Source organism: Vanessa atalanta, chromosome 11, assembly GCF_905147765.1.
Source record: "Vanessa atalanta chromosome 11, ilVanAtal1.2, whole genome shotgun sequence".
Lineage (NCBI taxonomy): Eukaryota > Metazoa > Arthropoda > Insecta > Lepidoptera > Nymphalidae > Vanessa > Vanessa atalanta.
In genome coordinates, this window is record NC_061881.1 from 4,866,160 (window position 1) to 4,886,498 (window position 20,339).

Genomic DNA, 20,339 nt, shown 5'->3' on the forward strand with positions numbered 1-20,339 from the left:
TAACACTTCGACACTCAGTATTATGGATTTAGTTATTTGTAAGAATATTACCGTGCTAAAATATATTATCTCGACTGCATTACTTTTACTTAACTAAAGATATTGTATTACAGGTATTATATTTCTTTATTTAACACATATAATATCATCAAATGACGTAAATTTACCTAATCATCTCAGCGAGTTGTTAAATAAATTGATAAAAGAAACTGAAAATAAAAGTGAGAACAAAACTTCATTTGAAATAATAGAGCCGGGTACTACTTCGAAAATTATTTACGTTAAAGAAAAAGCAAACCCAAAAGTTATTTGGCAAGTTAAATATGAAGATATTACGGACAAACGCATCGAAGATGTAATGAAAAAAACAAACATGTTTCAAGATTTTATTAATCATAAAAACATAAATCGTAATGTCTATGGTAACTTTATGAATCCTAAAGATATTGACAAAAAAAGTATACAGTCTTTTGAATACATCTTAGAACATATACCTGAACATACAACCCTTAAAGATCCATCACCTGCAAACGAAGAAATTACTACAGAATATGGTAAAAAAGTCGGACGCTATAAACATCCAGACGTGTTTGATGAAATAGCTTTAGATAAAAATAATATTAAAGATTCTGAAAATATTCTCAATAACCTAACCGAACTTATTTCAAGTAAAAATAGTGTAGATAGTTTAGATATGATAAATTTAAATAAAAATTATGAAGAGTTATTAAAAGAAATACAAGAAATCAAAATGTTACATCAAAAGGAAAATTTAATAGACAGAATAAGAGTATCTCAGCCCTTATTGACACATGGTACAGCATTACGTTCCGCTTATCCTAAACCATTATTAACAAATTACCGTATTTTACCAAATGTTGGTGCTTCATCAAGTAAACAAATTTTACTTCAAATGCCAGTTTACGGAAAACAGTTTCCAAGTTATGTACCAGCGTTGGTAAAAAAAAGTTTTTTAACAAATTATCAAAAAGGATCGACATTTACATCGCATATACATCACATCATCGGAGATCCTTAGAAAACAAGTTTCATCTAGAATTTTTTACTCATATTTTAGTTTAGAGTTTTATTTTTTATTTAAAAAAATACCATTTTAATGGTTATAAATTTATATTAATATTAATTAAGTTGAACCATAGTGCTACGTTTTTAAGTGATAGTTACCGGCAGCTAGTTAGCAAGTTGTGAATCCGAAACACAAAGAAGCTACCCACAATTCAGACTCTAACTAGTGAACACCTGACAAACATGATCAAACCGAAGTCCAAACTGTGCTCAAAGATCTAGTTAGCTGTTGGGATGACTCAACTCTTCAGTGACATGTTTGCGATTTCCCTATGGTTGGTTAAAACCGCTTTCTGTCAGTCAATCGCTTGAGGCATACTGGATAGTGTTCGAATAAAATGTGAGTTTATATTTAAACATAGCCTAGGTTTTTAATATTATCAACATCTTAATGCATTTTTTTTCTACTAACAATATACACCACATCATAAAACATATTTGATATATTACATGGAATAATTAGTATCTACTTAAAACATATTTTTAATTCGCTAAAGTTAATTTAAAAAGTATCAAATGAGTTAATCATTTCTAATTCAAGTATGTTTAGTCGATTATGTTTGACTAACATGTATTTGTATACTTACGTCTGTGCAGGTATGTGAAGTACTCGTACTCAATAATTAAAAAACCTTAAAATAAATCAGAATATGTATGAAAGGTTGAAAAATAGTTCAAGCTCTTTTTATATTAAAATTATTCCAGTCACCTTTACCTAGACTCTGAATAAAAAAAAACCACTACAGTTATTTTTAAATCTTTAATGCATTTTTTATTATTTATTCAATTCGGCCTAATAATTTTATAACATTTTTCGTTATTTATTATAAATGTAGGACTTACATCGGCATACATCTTTACAACGCAATTATAAATGCAGTTTAAATATCCAAATCGGTATAGGCATATCCGAGCCAACATTGATAATATCATCGCGTGGCTCATAGAATCTTAGTGTATATTTTTAACAAACCTGAAAATTAGGTCTGTTAAAAATATACTGATAAAATGAAATGACTTGGCATTTAGACAATCTGTTTTAATCCTTTATGATATAAGTTCCCAGTTGGTGTTGAGTTATGGATAGGCATTGCTTACCTCCCTGTGTATTTCGTTATATTTCTTATAATATTTTTAATTAAAATATTCTCTATAACAAAATAGATAATTTTACTTTTTAGTTAATTGTTTTATCGACATTGAGCTGTTATTATTTAGTACGTTTATATTTTATTTATTTATAAATATACTAGTAATAGGTAAATCTTATTTACTTAAGTTAAAAATAGTGATAGCAAATATTATAAACAAGCATTCTCTTTTGATCTGCAACATTGTCACAAAATAGCACCAGTGAGTCTAGAAAGGGGTGTATTTTTCAGTGTGAGTTCTCTTGTACGTATGCATTATAATAAGACAACTCTCAACTTCATATTCGCCGTGTGAGTAATCCTTAAACGCGTATTATCACAGCACGTGTTAATCTCCGTGAGGGGCTTTCAATAGCGTTTCGCATATAGAAAAGTTTCGGTGAAAATGTTTCAAACTTCTCATCGGAACGCGTTAGCTGAAGTTGCTATGTTAATGTATTTCCCTCTTTGTATCAGAAACTGTCTGCTCGTTAAATACGACCTATCCTACGCGTCGAAATGCTTCAAGAGGTTTATTTGGATTTTTTACTTATGAGTTTCATAATAAATATCTACATGCACTTAGACGAAGTATTATGCATATGTACTTAGAATATTCGCAGGTCTGCTTTGTGATTTTCGATTTAAAATACGACTAAACAAACACTTTGCTGCGGTTCCTCCAACGCATTTGTAGTTTAAATATTTTTATCATCTAGTATTTCTGTGATTTATTTTTAAAACTGAAATAAAGAATTAATTCTCTTATAAAAAAAAACCTAAAGATTTTTTTTTGTTTGTATATATAATATATATGTAATAAACATAAGCAGTTAACGACATTAGACAATAATAGACAACGCTATAAATAGCTTTGGAAATTATGAATAAAACATATACGAGTATTTCTGAAACTGTACGAAATTAAAAATTAGTATGAAAATTAATTTATACCTTTCGAAACACGGTAAAGTAAATATTAACAAGACTGATTATATCCATTACCAGATCTATCTGGTAACTACCAGATACTGAGATTTTTATTGTTTCTTACTTGGTTCTTACAGATCCCGTTTGGAAACAATATTGTTTAATATATTTACAATTTTAGTATCTTGAAATATAACTAGACTAAATATATAATATCTTTTCATATATGTAATTAAAAAATATATAAAATATGTGAATAGGAAGCAGACATGTGTAGTTGGAGATCGCGTAAGCTCAGTTATTAGACCATTGAGCCTGAATAATAGCGCCCGCTAATCCTTGCGGGAAACAAAGTAAATATTTCCTCATGTAGCTTTAAGATACTCATACAAATCCAATTTATTTTCCATTTCCTCACTTCATGAAAACTTAAATATACTCGCCAGGTAAACCACTTTGAAAGCAATCCTTTGATCGTGGTTATCTCTTTATGCGAAATTGTATCAAAATTTTAAACATGAATCTTCAAACGTTTTTATTTTCACAACAGATTGTTTTCTTTAAATAATTCGAGTCTCTAATATTTACTTATTATAAATATATGGCATATTATTTATAAACTGTACGTATAACTCATTTCTTATTATTCAATTAGCAAAGTTAATCAAATATATACGTTATTTATATAAAACGATCGCAACTTATTTACATTCTTAAACAAGCGGCGTCTGATCAGTGAGATAAAACAAATTGTTTCCGTTTATCTGAAGATACGGTATCAAGATGCAAGCGACTTAATAAGAATTCAAAAGACTAAACAGGTTACAATCACGCTTATCAACCTGGAAGTTAACCGAAACAAGAATTTAAATTTTCTTTACAAAAATGAGATTGAAAAAAATATCTCAATATAAAAAGGTAAACGAATGAATTATTTTGCATTTTCATTACATTCAAACTCAAACTCAAAACTCAAACTCAAATTCCTTTATTCGATATAGAAGCATTACACTTTCTTATTGATGGTCAAATTTAAATTCGCTTACTTTAGTATTGTAAAAGGATTGGTCGAAATACAAAGCGAATAGAATTATTGTAACCATACTTGTGCAATTTATGTCAGAAATCAACAATACAAGAAAATTCTGTGTGTTAGTAGAGTAGACGATAATATGCAGTTTTTAAAAGTTTTTAATATTGACAATATGACTTCGTTAAAATTTTTTTAGTGGTTACTTTGATTATCAGATTTAAAATAATATAGGACAAAATAATAACTGTCAAATATTTATGCTTCATATAAAATATCAATTATTATCAATATTATATAGTTTAAATATTAACAAAAAGTTTATTTTAAGTATAATATTAGTATCGCAAGTTCTTGTTTATTTTTGTTTTTGTTAACATCAATTAATTTTATATTTAAATCGATAAATTTATAAATTAATCGATATCGATAAAATAATAAATAGTTACACATATCAAAATATTAATAAGTTAAAAATAATTTGGTATATTTTTATCTAGAAATGTATCGACGAGTAATTTTTATTCACAGCTAGCGACACAACGAGTATACCACTCTAAAGTTTAAGAATCGTGCATGAGATAGAAATTAACTTGTACAAGGAGTTCGACATAGCCGTCACACACACAGTTTTGAAGCGGAATCACAAAGAGTAAAATATTAACACGAGCTACTTATTTCGAAAGCTATTGCAAACTTTCCTACACAATTTTGTATGTCGGCAATTTCTCAAGCAACTTTATCATCTGAGATTCACTTGGAACGTGTTGCGAGTGCGTCCTCTTTTTTCTGTTGTTTCCAGTTTGAATAATTTATGCGTTCTTTCCACGAAATACTAATGTATTTTGGAACGCAAAATTCCATATTTAAATTTTAAGCGTAATATAAAATGTAAGTACGATTGATTTAAATTGAAACACTAAAATTAAAAATGTAATTGTTAAAATATACATAATTAAGAACGCTAACTTAAAAGTTCAGTTGTTAGAACATAATAATAACGTTAGTCGTTACTGAATTTGCTGCTTCACGACATGATTCATTGATTTCCGTTGTATGATTACAGTTTTCCCTTTTGCATTGACAAGCGTAATTGTGTAAGAAGGCTTAATAGAGTTTACGTTATGGCCAAGTTGTGTTTTGACATAAATTATAGGGTAAAACTATTTGCTTACTCGGTTTTAAAGTGTTATATTTCCCTGAAAAATAAAAATCTTTTTTAAATATCTTATATATTAATATTTAATATAATGTTGTTTATCGTTACAATGTTTCTTAATACATATTCGATTAATAAAATATACGATTTAGTTTTATAATAATTGTTATTAGAATATTAACTACGTTATTTAATCAGTACTTGTCTATTCTAGAAAATATATAATATAAAATTATCTCTCATTTATACGCCACGATATAAAATTTACCTTAGTTGCCGTGGCTTAAGAGATCCTTATATTTTCAGTGAGCACATATACCAAGCACGAGTTACGCTTGTTTTACAACACTTTAAAACAAGGCACTTACGTCTTGCGGGTATTTCGCGGCTATGAAAGAATGCAAGCAGGTTTACGTTGCCATCTCTCGAACTATTTCCACCGAAATAATTAAAAGTTTTTATGATCGCTCCCTAGCACCGGGGTAAGATTCTGACGACGGTGCACGTAAAGCAGTAACTCGACATACCTACCAGTAAATACGGTTCATGGGTTGCATTGAAAATACAATTAATTGTCTTAAAATTGAAATGTTTACGACTTTTATTGTTAAGATTATTTACGATACTAATGCGTATCTACAGTTTATAAGATTGTTAATTATATAATTATTTATTATACTAAGGATAAATGTAGACAAAGCAAATTTTTGTATAGTTTTGAGATTCGTTAACAAAGTATTAACATTTTTTAAAACAAATAGTTTTACCTAAAACAAAAAGAACCATCTTATTTAATATACTTGATCAACATGTTAATATGCTTGAATTTTCAAAGATTTGGCTTGTATATCTATCAACTAGAAAAATATAAACGTGTATAAATATGGCTCGCGGGTATACCTACACACGTATAGCCGCCGGCCTTTATCTGATACAAGCGATAAAGGTCTTGTTTGCAAATATTACCATCAAACAGATTTTAATACTTTCGTTGTGTATGTAGATGTGATTATATGCACATACGAATTGATATAAATTTTGAATCTTTTATCAAAGAGCGATTTTAAAAATTGAAACTTAATAACTAGAACTAGTTACTTTAAATGTCGTTCGTTTATTGAATTAAGTTTTAGTAAAAGATAAATTGTATTTTGTACAAGAATATACTAAAGTTTCGAGGATATGGCAAGTGGCTTTTAATTCAACGTATTTCATGATTCGACCAATATATTTATTAAAATTTTTGAGAGCGGTTATAAAAGTTTAATTTTTGCTACTAAGAAATCTTTATTATTTTTTTTATGTTGGGAAACTATTAATTGTACACAATACTTACAAAAAACTGTAACACAAATTTATAAAATATTTTAGAGACTGAGACTGTACAATATTTTTTGCAAATATCTAAGATTGCTACGCTACACTGCGTAGCGCAACCAATGCGTAACGGCTACGGCTACGTCCTGACTCCCGGCCTACACGCTCGGACGCAATTAAAAGTTTATAAGCGACGGAGTCATCGCACGAGCGAGTCTGTAAGCGACTGCATGTAAACATTCGTTTCTAATTGGAGTAGCAGCGTTTTAATGAAATGCGAAGCTCTCTTTAAAAATATAAAGCAATTAGTTTCACCTGCTTGTATATCTTATGTAATTCCTTCTTCTTAGTAAATGTTATGTGAACTTCTTTATTTTAAATATTATAATACAAAAAAAAACTATAAACAAAAGTAAAAATGAATGTCAGCTATGGGACGTTTTCCTTAATTAAACTAAATTATATTATTAATAAATCGTTACTACTATTATAAAACAACCTTACGTGTTGTTTATAATGATTTAAGATTGAAATTGTTTTAAATAAAATAAAGACATTCTGTTACAAAATAATCTAAAATAATATTTAGAAGCTAATAAGATGAGCTAGTAAAAATTTCCTTCGTGTGAAAAATAATTAATAGATACAAAGACGGATGCAACCGACGTTGTAAAGCGGCTGCGAAAATTATTAGTAAGATGAAGCGGTTGTTTTCAAGAGTAATTGGTACTACATGCGTGAGAAAATGTTTAATAAGGTATTTTAAGATAAACGACGGTATAGTAAAACTATATTACGATACTGAACCTTTTCAATACACAGACGTGCACTATATTTTTTGAGCGAAGAAAGAATGAAAATCTATTGCAATGCAGACTATCAGAACTACGTCATGACGTGGAACAAGCATTTATAACCGACGATCTGTAAAAATGTAAATCAATATAAATTAATAATAATAATTTACCAAAACTAAGACATATATAAACTCTACATTAATACTGTCGGTAGATTAGAAAATAGAGTAAAAATATTTTTTATATATTTATTAATAAATTATGTATATGTAATAACTGTATATATAGCTCATAATTAACCGGATCTTAAGAAAAAATAATACTATTTCTAATCAATTTATCACTAAACGATACTTCGGTCGACCGACATTAGACGTAAATACAAACAGAACTCAAGCTTCAAAAGAGGTAAGTATTAATTCTCGTGGTTTTAAAATACCCTTAATCCCACAATAGGAATATTTACAATATGATATGTGATAAAATTCTATAATATGATATGTGATAAAATATGGTGGTTTATGCTCCAAACCTTCTCCACAATGGGAGAAGGGGCCTTAGCCCAGCAGTGGGAAATTAACCGGCTCCTAATGTATGTAATGTGTGTGATAAAATGAGATGTTTAGCTAATAAAATAGAAGGATAAACTACTAAGTTACACCAAAGCATTTGATAGATACATGAGCAAAGATACATTGGGCATTGACCTAACCTATTGAATTGAATCTGTGGCTTAAGTCCAAGCTCAGTGCTAAAACTCGCTATTCAGTACATTCGACAGAATGATCTTAATGCTCCGTGCTCATCGACGGAAGCCAATTTGTACAGGAATACCGAAAGTTAAACAATGGAAAACGTTTTTAAGGTAACGAAGAATCAGAGATCAGAGATAATAATAAACAAAGATATTTGTAATTTTCCAACGGTTTAATCTATTTTTGTTTAAAAAATAAATTTTTATTTTGCCTGAGGCTGTAGTGTATTGTTGATTGTTAGATTCATTTTAGACTAAATAAAAATACCGACACCGACCTCAAAAAAAAATTTAAAATATATTTTTTTTGTATTTTAGACAAATCCGTCTTTTAATTTTGCTTGCCTTTCCATAAGTCCTAAAAAATATTATTATTTTGGGACAAAGAATACAATATTTCATATTTATCTGGTCAGTAGTTCGTAAAATAGTAGTACCAAATACACTCTTTTAGACTTTTGCATCAACTTTATAAAATAACATAAAAAAAATAACTATACCTACCAATATTTGTTACGAGTAATTTACCTATATCTCTGGAATTACTGGACCGATTTTAATTAAGCTTACATTGTTCCCTAAGTTGAAGTGTACCTAACTTAAAATGAAAATGATCATCTCGATACGATTTTCAGATTTCGAGAAATTTGTGGATAATCAGACAAAGATACACTTACGAAATTAAGCATTAAGTGCATATGCAAATGTATACACGGTACATATACCAAAATATATTTTTTTACCATTTTTTGTCTGTCTGTATGTTTGTTCCGGCTAATCTCTGGAACGGCTGAACCGATTTCGACGGGACATTCACTGGCAGATAGCGGATGTAATAAGGAGTAACTTTTATTTTAGAATTATATATAGAATAAAAATAAAATCACACTACAATATCCAAACAACTTAAATACAAACAACGCGGAAATAGTCGTGGGCACAGGTAGTATTCAAATATAATTCAACTCTAACAATGTCGTAACATACATGTCGACCTGATATCCTCCTTTTTTGAAGTCGGTTAAAAGACCCAACTGTTCGTAACATCCAGAGTTTCAATACAATTCAATGCCACCATTAAATTTATTTTTGATAATATTTAATAAACTACCATCAAATAAAATCAAATCGGGACAAACAAAACAAAATAGGTTCAATCTGTCGATAGCCTCTTAATTTGAATGATTGTAGCATTGTTTGTAAAACATTATTTTTTGTTGACATCGAGAGTTTTCGATCCGTTAATTAAATTCACTTCATTGTTACATTGAAAATCATTTTATACGAATAACATTTTTTATAATTTGACATTGACAATACAAAATCTACAAAATAAAACTTAAGTTTATAAAATATAAAATAATTTATTTATAAAATAAAAAACAAATTAGAGCGCTGAAAAACCGACAAAAAAGGCAATACATAATATTAAGTTAACATTAATATATACCTATATTATTTATCCCGTAGTAACTGTCCCGGCTTCACACGGCTATAAGGTTCTATATACCTATACAATTTTTAGATTTAAGAAACATATTTATTTTTTTCGGCGATGAAATTCTGGGCTATATTGATAAAACTTCATTCGTACAGACGGCGGGAAGTCGAAGTTCGAAAGTCATAGCTAACTGGTATATGAAGCTGAAGATTTACTCTCCAATAAAACTTAGCTCTAAGTACGTAGTATACTAAGTAATTTAAGCTATATTCCCATAAACATAGTAATAAAGAAATATGCTGAAATATGAGAACGGCTTTCTCTCTCTCTATATATATATATTTATACCATCTATCTTTTAATAATATAAAATAATTCAGGAGGAAGTACAATTTCGTGTCGTCAAATAAACTTTAATAGTTTTTACGGCCACCAAGAACGAGGCTGTAAAATTACTCTGGAAATTATTGGGATGTTCGTCAGGTAATGTCGTAAACAAGTTCAGACAAAGCTTCGACCATGTGAGTAACTAAAAGAAAATTACTCTTCAGAGTCATCATTTTTTTATTTATACGTCTTATTCATAAATATTATTTTTATTATTATTTGCTAAGATTGAATAACAGTCCTTGACTTTCGTTAAAAAAAAATCTAATGCTCCACAACAACATTCTAAAGAAACAGCTTGTAAATGTTTCACAATGCTCGATTTTTAGAGAGATCAGGACCTAATTCCACCACTCTGGTCCAATGCGGATTGGATAATACACATGTGTTGGATTTTCATCTAACACATGCATGCTGCCTCTAGACGTACCTTCATCGCCGGATACAAGATGAATTATAATCAGAAATGAAACAATCACAAACACCCCAAACCGAAATTTAACGAATGCGAGTAATACGCGTAAACCTGGGGCTTAAACCCACAATTTTCGGTTAAAATGCAGGTTCTCTAATTACTGGGCCATCTCGACTCTCGCATACGTTAAAAAGTAAGAATAAATATGCATTGTAGGCTTTATCTATCATTGTCCATGTGGTTCTAGTACCGTTACTCAAGGAGCTGACTGTCTAAACAATTTTTATAATTACATAATCTTAATAATGTAACGTAACATTGTAATATCGTTTTTTTATTCACAAATCATAATCGCATCGAAACATATTTCTTAATAAAGTCATTTACTAATTTGGTGTTTGATCATAATCTCGCTCTATTTGGCCATTTCGTGACATGCTCGCAGTGTGAATGTATGTCACGATTCTAGGCCGAGTATTGCGTGTGCCTGAGTTAGGTGAAGTACCTTAACGCATAGGCAATATAGACTTTTGCAATTAAAAAAAAAACATCTTATGTAATATAATAACTGTAGCTGTATTAGTAATAATTTCTTGCCAGATCCGAGATGAATCTTTGAGAGTTTTTATTACTCTTTGAGTAAATTAAATCAAGATGCATGAAGTTGTTAATAATTTAATCTGGACTTTTAATAAAATATTAAAAGAGACTTTATTGACAGTCTTAAAAATACTAATTATTAATAATAATATAATGAAAAGGTAAGTTTTGTGTGTTTATTTCTATTTCAATATGTATTCACGAAAGTACGACTAATCCGATTTATCCATTCATATTAAGATAGAAAATAACAGTTTCAGGACGGACATAGGATAAATAGTATGTTTTTGTTTTGACAAACTTAGAAAATTTGTCCAACCCAGGCTAAACTCTGACAAAACTACATACATTCTGTTTTATCGGAGTTCGTATGGTAGACGCATGTCGTATGTATAATTTGTATATAATAACGATCCACATAAATTATTTGTGTTAACATGCGAACTCACTTAAATTATTTCCCATTTTTAATAATTATCCTAAGTGAACCATTAAGTCAAATATTTCCGTGAAGATTACTAGATGCTATTTAAAAACAGTTTCTGTATTGTGCGTTCCCCAGAGCCACACCGCCATCCTCTATCGCGGGCCTAATTGCAAAATGAAAATACCATTCCAGCCATCGACAGCCGAGTCTTGTTTCCAAGGGGGAAATGTCAGCTTAGAAAATATATTTTATATTACTCATTAAATATTCTTTATTGCTTTATTATAATTCACTCGTGAGAGTTATTTTACTTTTTTTCTAGTTAACTAGGCTATGTTACATCATAAAAAACATTAAAATATTAGTAACAGTTAGCATATATATAATATATAAAGAAATATTTGGATACATGGATTTAATAAATTCAATTGGCCCGGTGTTTATTCTCAGGTAAGATTAAAGATTATATTTAAAATAAAACTTTGTATGTGTCATATATATTAACTTGCTAATGGACATTTGATTTTATATTTATAGAGAACTAGTATAATTTTGATGATATATGCGTTCGTAAGGGATACAATATTTTAGAACCACAGGTAACTACGCGATGAACCCCAGGCTTATAATTATAAAAACAACCTACAAATAGCAGCGGTATTTTTATATTCCTGGTTCATTTAATATGCCTATGTAGTTAATTAAATTATAGTTTACGCGCTATTGACTTAAAAAAAAAACGCTTGACGGGATATTGACAATAATGTCGTGTCAATCACTAGACTCGCAAAATTTTCAGCGTTGAAGCGATGTACTCGCGACACGCAAATTATAGTATAAAATATACCTAGTTATACTTTAACATGAATAAATTGATACGTGACGCTCCCAGACAGACAGAACATTGGTTGCAACTTATGAAATAATAAAACACTAAATGTATTTATTACAAACTTATTTTAAAATCACAACAAATTTTTTTTCAACACAAGAAAGTTCATTTATATTTTAAGAATCAATTTGGTCTTCATTTTAATAATTCAATTAATACATTCAGCGTTTAACAAAATAAGGGTGTTAACTGTGGGCGTAGACACGGCTCGCCTGGTATTTTTTAGTTATTTTCATAGACATAATGTCCGCAGGCATTCAATTTTTTGGTAAAAGTTTAATAAAGATTTAAGTTTCATGTATCAATTATATATAGTATATTTGAAAATAAAAACCTAATATTGGCAAGTTATTCTAGAAATGATGACTGACTTTTTAATTTAATTTAATTTATGTTACTTTGAAAAAAGTTCTACTAATAATTTTAAAAACAGTTTTGCCGTTTTTATCGTGTTTGATAATTCAAATTAATTTTTATTTTACTTTATGAACTACAAAATAATCATTTAATATAAATAGCTACTTATTTAGAGTTATGCGTTTGAAAGTGTATTTATCGAGTAAGTTGTCATGTAATATAATATTGTGGTAAACGGTACCATGACTCGCAGCCGGCTCTCGCAAAGCTAATTGGAAAATGAAAATCCTATTCCAGCTATTGACAGGAGAGTTTTTTTTAGTTTTATCGCAAAGCTATTATGTACTATTGGATGGGAAAATGTGTTTATGCTTTACACCTTTCATAACACAAATAAAGTTCATATAAAAGGCGTTTTTATTTTTATATATCTGTTTATAAAATAAATTTACTGAGCACAGCTAGTTTTTACTTCAAAATTGTTTCATAGAATGTGATGTTATATTAAATGATTGTTTTAAAAAGTAATCTTAGGACAGGAAACACTCTTCAAATAAAATATTGATTTATGTAAAACAAAGATCGTGGGTTCATATCCGGGTAATCACTGTTTTATTTTATTTTGGTCGGATGATATTCTTGCACTATTCCACCATCAGTAATAGAGCCGTGTAGTGGAATAAATCCAAAAACAGACGGGTTTGAATACAAAATTATACATTTACAAATGTTATAGTCAAGAGCATATTCCTGTCTAAGCTTTGCTTGCATGGTAAAATTGCAATAATTGTATAACATTTCATTAGTGAGCAGAGTGACTTCTGAAAACACACACTGAGTACCTTGTAAGCGACTTCATGTAAATACACCTGTAATTAGAGACTACACGTCTTAAACAAACAGTGTCTTCTTAAACCTACATAAATGCACTCTTTGGGTGAGGTTTTAAATTTTACATAATAATAATCGTTCCTATCCTAAATGATTGTATTAATTGAATTGATATAAATATAAATATATATCGAAATAAAAGATATAGACATAAAATGAAGAGATTTACCTTAATAAATGATTGAAGGTTATATTTATCGGCAATAAGTGATCATTAATACTTTCGTCGTTGTTTTAAAGATAATTTGAATAAAAAGCAACAATCATTTTGAATAGTTTCATATCTTACTTACACACGACCAGTTCACTTTCGTCATATATTTTTGTTTTATTTAATCAATGTTTATATAGTCCATTTTCCTACTATTAGTGCTTATTTTTAACTTAGCCAATTAAAAATTTAAAGGTCATTTAAAAACATTGATTAATAAGGCATATTACTCAATATAAGATTATATTAAATATTAAAAAGCGTGGACTTAGTATTTATTGATTATAGGATATATCAATATGTCATTATACTTTACTGACATACTCTTTAATTAAAATAGCAACGAGTAACTACTGAGTCTCTTGCCGGTTCTTCTTGGTTGAATCTACTTTCTGAACCGCCGGTAGATTTACATTTAATTCAACACTGTAATATGACGATTCAAAAGTACTTTTATGAGCCTACCTGAATAAAGAATATTTTGATTTTGATTTTATCTGTAATTTGTTTGATTGAAAAAACATTTGTTGTTGACTATACCTAAGGTGGAAACCATAAAACTATAGTAAATACCAATCACATTAATATATCCTGCGTGAAAATCAACATACACTCAAATCACTTTTCAATTTCTATCATAATATTATAATCTTGTGTTAAATATTATGTACCTATATAATAATTATTATTGAATATAAATCTCGAAATTAATCAAATTATCAAATTATTTTTAGAACTATTGTAGTGCGAATTTTTATATGTGTAATTTACAGCTTACATAAATCGAGCATGTTTACTTTTAAGTAAATTAATATTTTAAAATAAATAGCTTTAAAGTGCTTACTACTTTTACGGCATCGCTCTTTCCTAACAAAATAAGCGTAAAGATGTATTTGCGACGTAACAAGCAGAATGGTTCCGATTCGTCAAACATACAATATTTATTTCTTTTAATAAAATTAAATAAACTAATTTTTGTTTTAAATTTATGTACATACAGATATTCGTTAATTAAATTATGTCATAGTCATATAATGAAATTCATTAACTCCAAATAAAATCACAATGAATTTCGACAACGAAGAGAAAAAATATTGGTATATGATTCCTGTTTCAGAATATTATATGAAATTAGAAATCCGAATTTAAAACTATTAAATGCAATAATAAAAATTTTAATTAAAACAAAGCGTGAAATCTGGGATAAATTGTTTACGAATAAAATGTTCGCATCAAAAGTTTTTGCGACATACCATGTTAGTATATAATAAATGCTTAGTTTTCATTTAGATACAAAATTTCTAAGTTGCTACGACAAATAGATTTTAATCGGCTTACGTGTTGAGAGTTGATACTAACTGTACGATTGTTTAACACCCTCGTGTTTTATTAATAATTAGGTAGGTTTATATGAATACACATATTATATATACATTACTTGTTTTGATAAATACGCTTTATATAAAATCATTAAAAAAATATTTGGTAAAGTTTGTTTCGACGATAGCTGTGTTGTCAAAACATATACTTTATCAATTGAAGAATATATATTTGATCACTGAGATTGAGATTAAACAAAGCTTTCGTAAAACTGCGGACTCTAAATGTTTATAGATTAACTAGCAAATATAAAAAATAATCCGGAATATAAAAATACTTAGTTGTTGGTGTCTATTTAATAATATTTCTTAAATTTCGATCAAATACAAACAAAAACATTATTTACATCATGGGAATTTTTAATTAAATTTATATATTTGATATATAACGTTTTGGTTGATTAATGACTGTACCAAAGTTTGCTATTGTTTAATATCATTAGTATAATAAATTAATAAAACAATTATTATATAAAAATATTTTATCTATTACGTTGGAACCTAACTGATTAAAATACAAATTTGATGGAACTATGTCACGACTCTATGCCTGGTATTGCGTCTACCTTCGTTAACTTAAGTGCTGGAACGCACCGGATGAAACTGATTCAGATAATGAGAAAAATCTGCTGTTGGTAAATTAATAACTACGTTTTTTTATATAATACAAATTGTTGTAATAACTTATACAAACACAATAATACAATATACATATAAACAATATATGGCTATATTTAATATATTATATATTAATCATAAAATTGTAAATGCTCTTGATTACAAATAATTTTAAACCATGCACGGTGAAGTCACGGCGACTGAAATCCATAATACTAATTTAATAGGCACTAATTTTCTTAATGGAGTTCACTTAAAAATAGGTTAAAATATTGATTACTATTGTTGTTTTTTTAATCTGTATAATAATAATAATATAATGTTATTGATTGGTTATTTGGATTTTTCACTTATTATTTATTTTAATTTCAATTCAGCGTATATTTATAAAATAAGTAAATATTTATCTAAACATTTTTTTTTATTTACTTTTGTAACAATATTGTATCAAGTGAATGAACCAATAATTGAGCTCTCACTCGAGGGAATCTTGCCAACGGGGCATCAAATATTAGATGTAGTTAGGCCGCTTAAGAGCTTATCTGCACGTACGTTGCGCATTGCATAATATTACATCACGTTATTTATTAAACATAAATAATATAAAGAGTAGATTTATATTGTTTGAAATACAGACTTTTATGCCATGTTAACATATATGATCACCTCACAGTTATCAGCTCTCAATACGCCGCTTTGTTGTATTCTCTTACGAAGAATGAATGACGTGGAAACAATTCCACCCACTTACACGGGCTCGATACTTGTACCTCAAGATTTATTAGAATATCCACTATTATGTATGTAAGTATATACGTATGTGCCATCGGGAATAATTTCTGTTAATCTTCAATATATTTAAAATGGTTCATAAGTATTTACAGCTTTCCCAGAACGCTAACGTACTAAAAGTTAATTCTTGCACATAATTATTACAATCTAAGGTAAATGTTGCTAATTTAAATATCGTTATTTATTGTGAACCTACAACGGGTGGCACTTGTACTTAAATTATACTAAGCTCATGTGCGTTCAATTCAACACGTGTCTTAAGAGTTGACTATACAAACAATTTTTTTAAATCATTCACAATGTAAATTTACAAAAAGAACGCCAAAATATCTCGCTTAGAAGAAACACTTTTTTACAAAAAGTATGTAATAATAATGGAAAAAAACGGAGTCCGAAAGGTTACTTTTATAACTTTAATACTTGTAGTTAACAACTAATTTATTGTTGCCCTGGCAAATGATCAAAACTTAACAGGGCCGTATCCAACAAATTGTATCATCATGTTACTGCATGTGTGTGTTATTAAGGTTAATTGTACACACACAATCATTGTAACGTCAAAGGGATAACTCACTTTCATAACACGTTGACGTTTCAATCTGAGTTAATCTGATAGACACATCGGTTTATCGATAGTTGGGTAAATTTTGTGCAGAAATTAGCCCGGAGCGGTCCACGTAGCCGCAGGCAGATTCACTTACGACAAACACTCGTTAGATATGACCCCAATACCAATTAGCATACATCGGCTTCGTCAGTGGAAACAGGGAATTGTTATTTCCGACGCACACAAATAATTATCATTGATGTTAAAACTCGTGTTTTTAACATTCGCTTCATTTGTTTTATTTAATATTTAATTTAATTAGTATTGTATTTCTGTAGAACATATTAATGCGTACTGATTTATATTCCAAAACACAATTTTCTTGTAGCAAAGAACTAAGATCTTATAGTAGCATGTTTAAATACTTTCTTTGTATATAAATGTCCTTGAACGCAATACTTCAGCCATACATAAAAAAGAAACTTATAATTTCACACATTGTGTAAACAGAGTCTGAATCAAATAAATGCTTTCTCGGAATGTTAAGAGGACTTGTTGACTTATAAACTTGCCTTAAAGTTTGCAGATAATATGTCTATGCTAATATTATAAATGCGAAATTAACTCTGTCTGTCCGTTTGTTACTCTTTCCAAACCACTGAACTTATTTGAATAAATTTGGTATGAAGCAAGCTCGAACCCGAAAAAATGCTTTACTTTCTATGCCTGGCCAGACCAGCAGCGCCTAAAATGTCAGTGAAGCCGCGGACGACACCTAGTATTGTAAAGTTTAACAAAGTAAGAGATTGAAACTAGTCTATCATTAATGCAACCAAACAGTATTAACAAAACCAACAAACTGATTTACAACGGTGACAAATTTTAGTGTAATTAATTGTACTGCTTAATAAGCGTCGATAATAAAATTATTTTCGCGTTAATTGATAAATTAGCCGAAAGAGTATTATGTTTTACCTAAAATGGACACATTACTATAATTTATTCCATTGACTGTTGACCACAACATTTTTGCAAATTAAACTCGCTTAATTCTGATTTATTTAGAGACTGATTAAATGTTTCAACGCGTTCAAATTGGTTTACCTAGTCTTTGTGCAAGGTCCCATTCAATTCCGATAATAAACATCAGGTTGAATATTTGTTACTAAACGACTATTGTTGACCAGATAATAATGAAATATAGGAACAGCCTCGTTTGTCTAGTGGCTAGCTTTTACGTCTGGAGATCCTAACATCCCGTTTTCAAATGCTGATTTGAGTCGATTAAACATTTTTTTTTTCTCCAGCTTGAACGTTTGTAATATTTACACTCCCGTGCATCGGTAAGTCAAGCGCCTAAACTCTTTTCGATTGAATATGAATGCCGTCCCAACGGATTATGAGAATGTGAATATAAAGAGTGCACCTAAGTCTGTGCACATTGTTGTGTGTTTGCTAAAGGATAGTTTCCGTTGAAAATCATCCGTGACTGGAAAAGGTAATCCTAATTGTGTATGAAATTAAAAATCCTAAATCTGTTCAATGATTAAGTAAAAAATCTCTTCAACACTAAAACTATTTTAGTATAATTGAATCGCAAACAAAAAGTTAAGACAATAAATATTTATAAATGAAAAAAATATAAAACTACCACAAAAAATCGTATATTGCATTTAATTATGAGTCAGTTAAGTAAATAAACTAAAAACAATATAAGCACATTTTAAAATCCCTGACAAAAAAGTTAAATCCAAAAATATCAATCAGGCTCAGGGCATTTGATATACACGGTATATTAATTTAATTTCGCACAATTCGTAACAATCAGCGTAAAACAATTTACAGGGCGAGTGTAGAGTAATCATCGAAATAGGATTGTCAGTTTTCAATTATTGGCGCGCCGGTTCGCTTGGTGATAGGCATTTCGATGGCGGTTCTTGTGTTGGGGAGGAACTTGGAACACAATGTAATTTTCATATAACCAAAGTCGAAAAGTATAAACAATCGAATATTATTTTATAAAACTAATCTCTGAGACTTGAGTCTGCCAATATTATTCCCTAATATATATATAGTGTTAATTAATGCCGTAATCCAAATAAGTAGCAAAAGTTCGTTGGTTAACGTCTCGATGTCGGATTTAAAAATCTTAAGTAGAGCATACATAAGGTCGACGGAGAAAGCGAAACATTGGCTTTCAACGATAGGATTGGTGGACGATACTCTCAAAGTCGCGGGTCTATTCTGAACCAGATTGGTGCAGGGCGGAGGCAGACCGACGATGAAAAGGTCTTGTTGAAGTTTTTCTTTTTTTTAATTTGATAAACACTGGTGGATATAGAGCTGACAAGCCGTCACTTTATATATAATCTAGATAATTGCACTTTTAGAAATAATTGACTGGCATTATGGTGGCTCGAGATTGAATTTTCACTCGCAACTAGTAAGTCATATATTAAAAATATTCACGAAACCTACCTAAATGGTTTGCTTAAAATATTATGAAACTAATCTCTGAGAGTTTAAAAGAAAATTACTACTTTCTTTCAGCATTATTGATTGTAAAATATAAAGTTCGGTTAGCAGCAGTAAAGTGTGGAAATATTATTATAATATTGAAGTTTATAGATTTTAATGTTCAATTACATATATCGAAGTCAAAATGCGTGGTAGTCGGGCCAACCCAAATCACTTCACTCAAAAGTCAAGTTTCTCTTACCAAAGCATAAATATGACCTATTTTCATTTAATTCGTTATTAAGCGCTTTAGTCCTCTAAAAGCTTTTAATTTCCATGTTAAAAAAATAAATATGTTTCACATTGTAAAGAGCCGGAATAAAATGCGATACGGTTTACGGATGAAAAAAAGTTTGAGAGTACGGTTTATTAAATTCTTATTTTAGTTTGTCACCAAGGACGGATTGTACACAGCACAGTCGACTTTTTATTTTATATTATATGTACTCTCTTGGTCTTTATATTTACTTTGTAGATGCCTTTTAAGTATCACCGAACAATACGTGATCAATATATATTTGTTAGGCTATAAATCTGAAAATATTAATATAAAATCAAAGGTTAAAATATAAATACTATTTCTAAAAGTCACACCAAAACACGGCATAATAAAGATAGATTAAACCTGTATCTGTAATTTTAGTAAATGTATTAACAATATT

At 29.1% G+C, this 20,339-nt stretch overlaps 1 protein-coding gene across 1 annotated transcript; it reads left to right on the plus strand.

Moving 5' to 3' along the window:
* Positions 1 to 6,888, plus strand: LOC125067517. Its single transcript, XM_047676176.1, has 3 exons — positions 1 to 38; positions 114 to 668; positions 6,707 to 6,888. The coding sequence occupies exons 1-3, from the start codon at positions 23 to 25 to the stop codon at positions 6,886 to 6,888; spliced, it is 753 nt and encodes a 250-aa protein (XP_047532132.1). The 5' UTR covers positions 1 to 22.
* Positions 6,889 to 20,339: the final 13,451 nt, after the last annotated feature.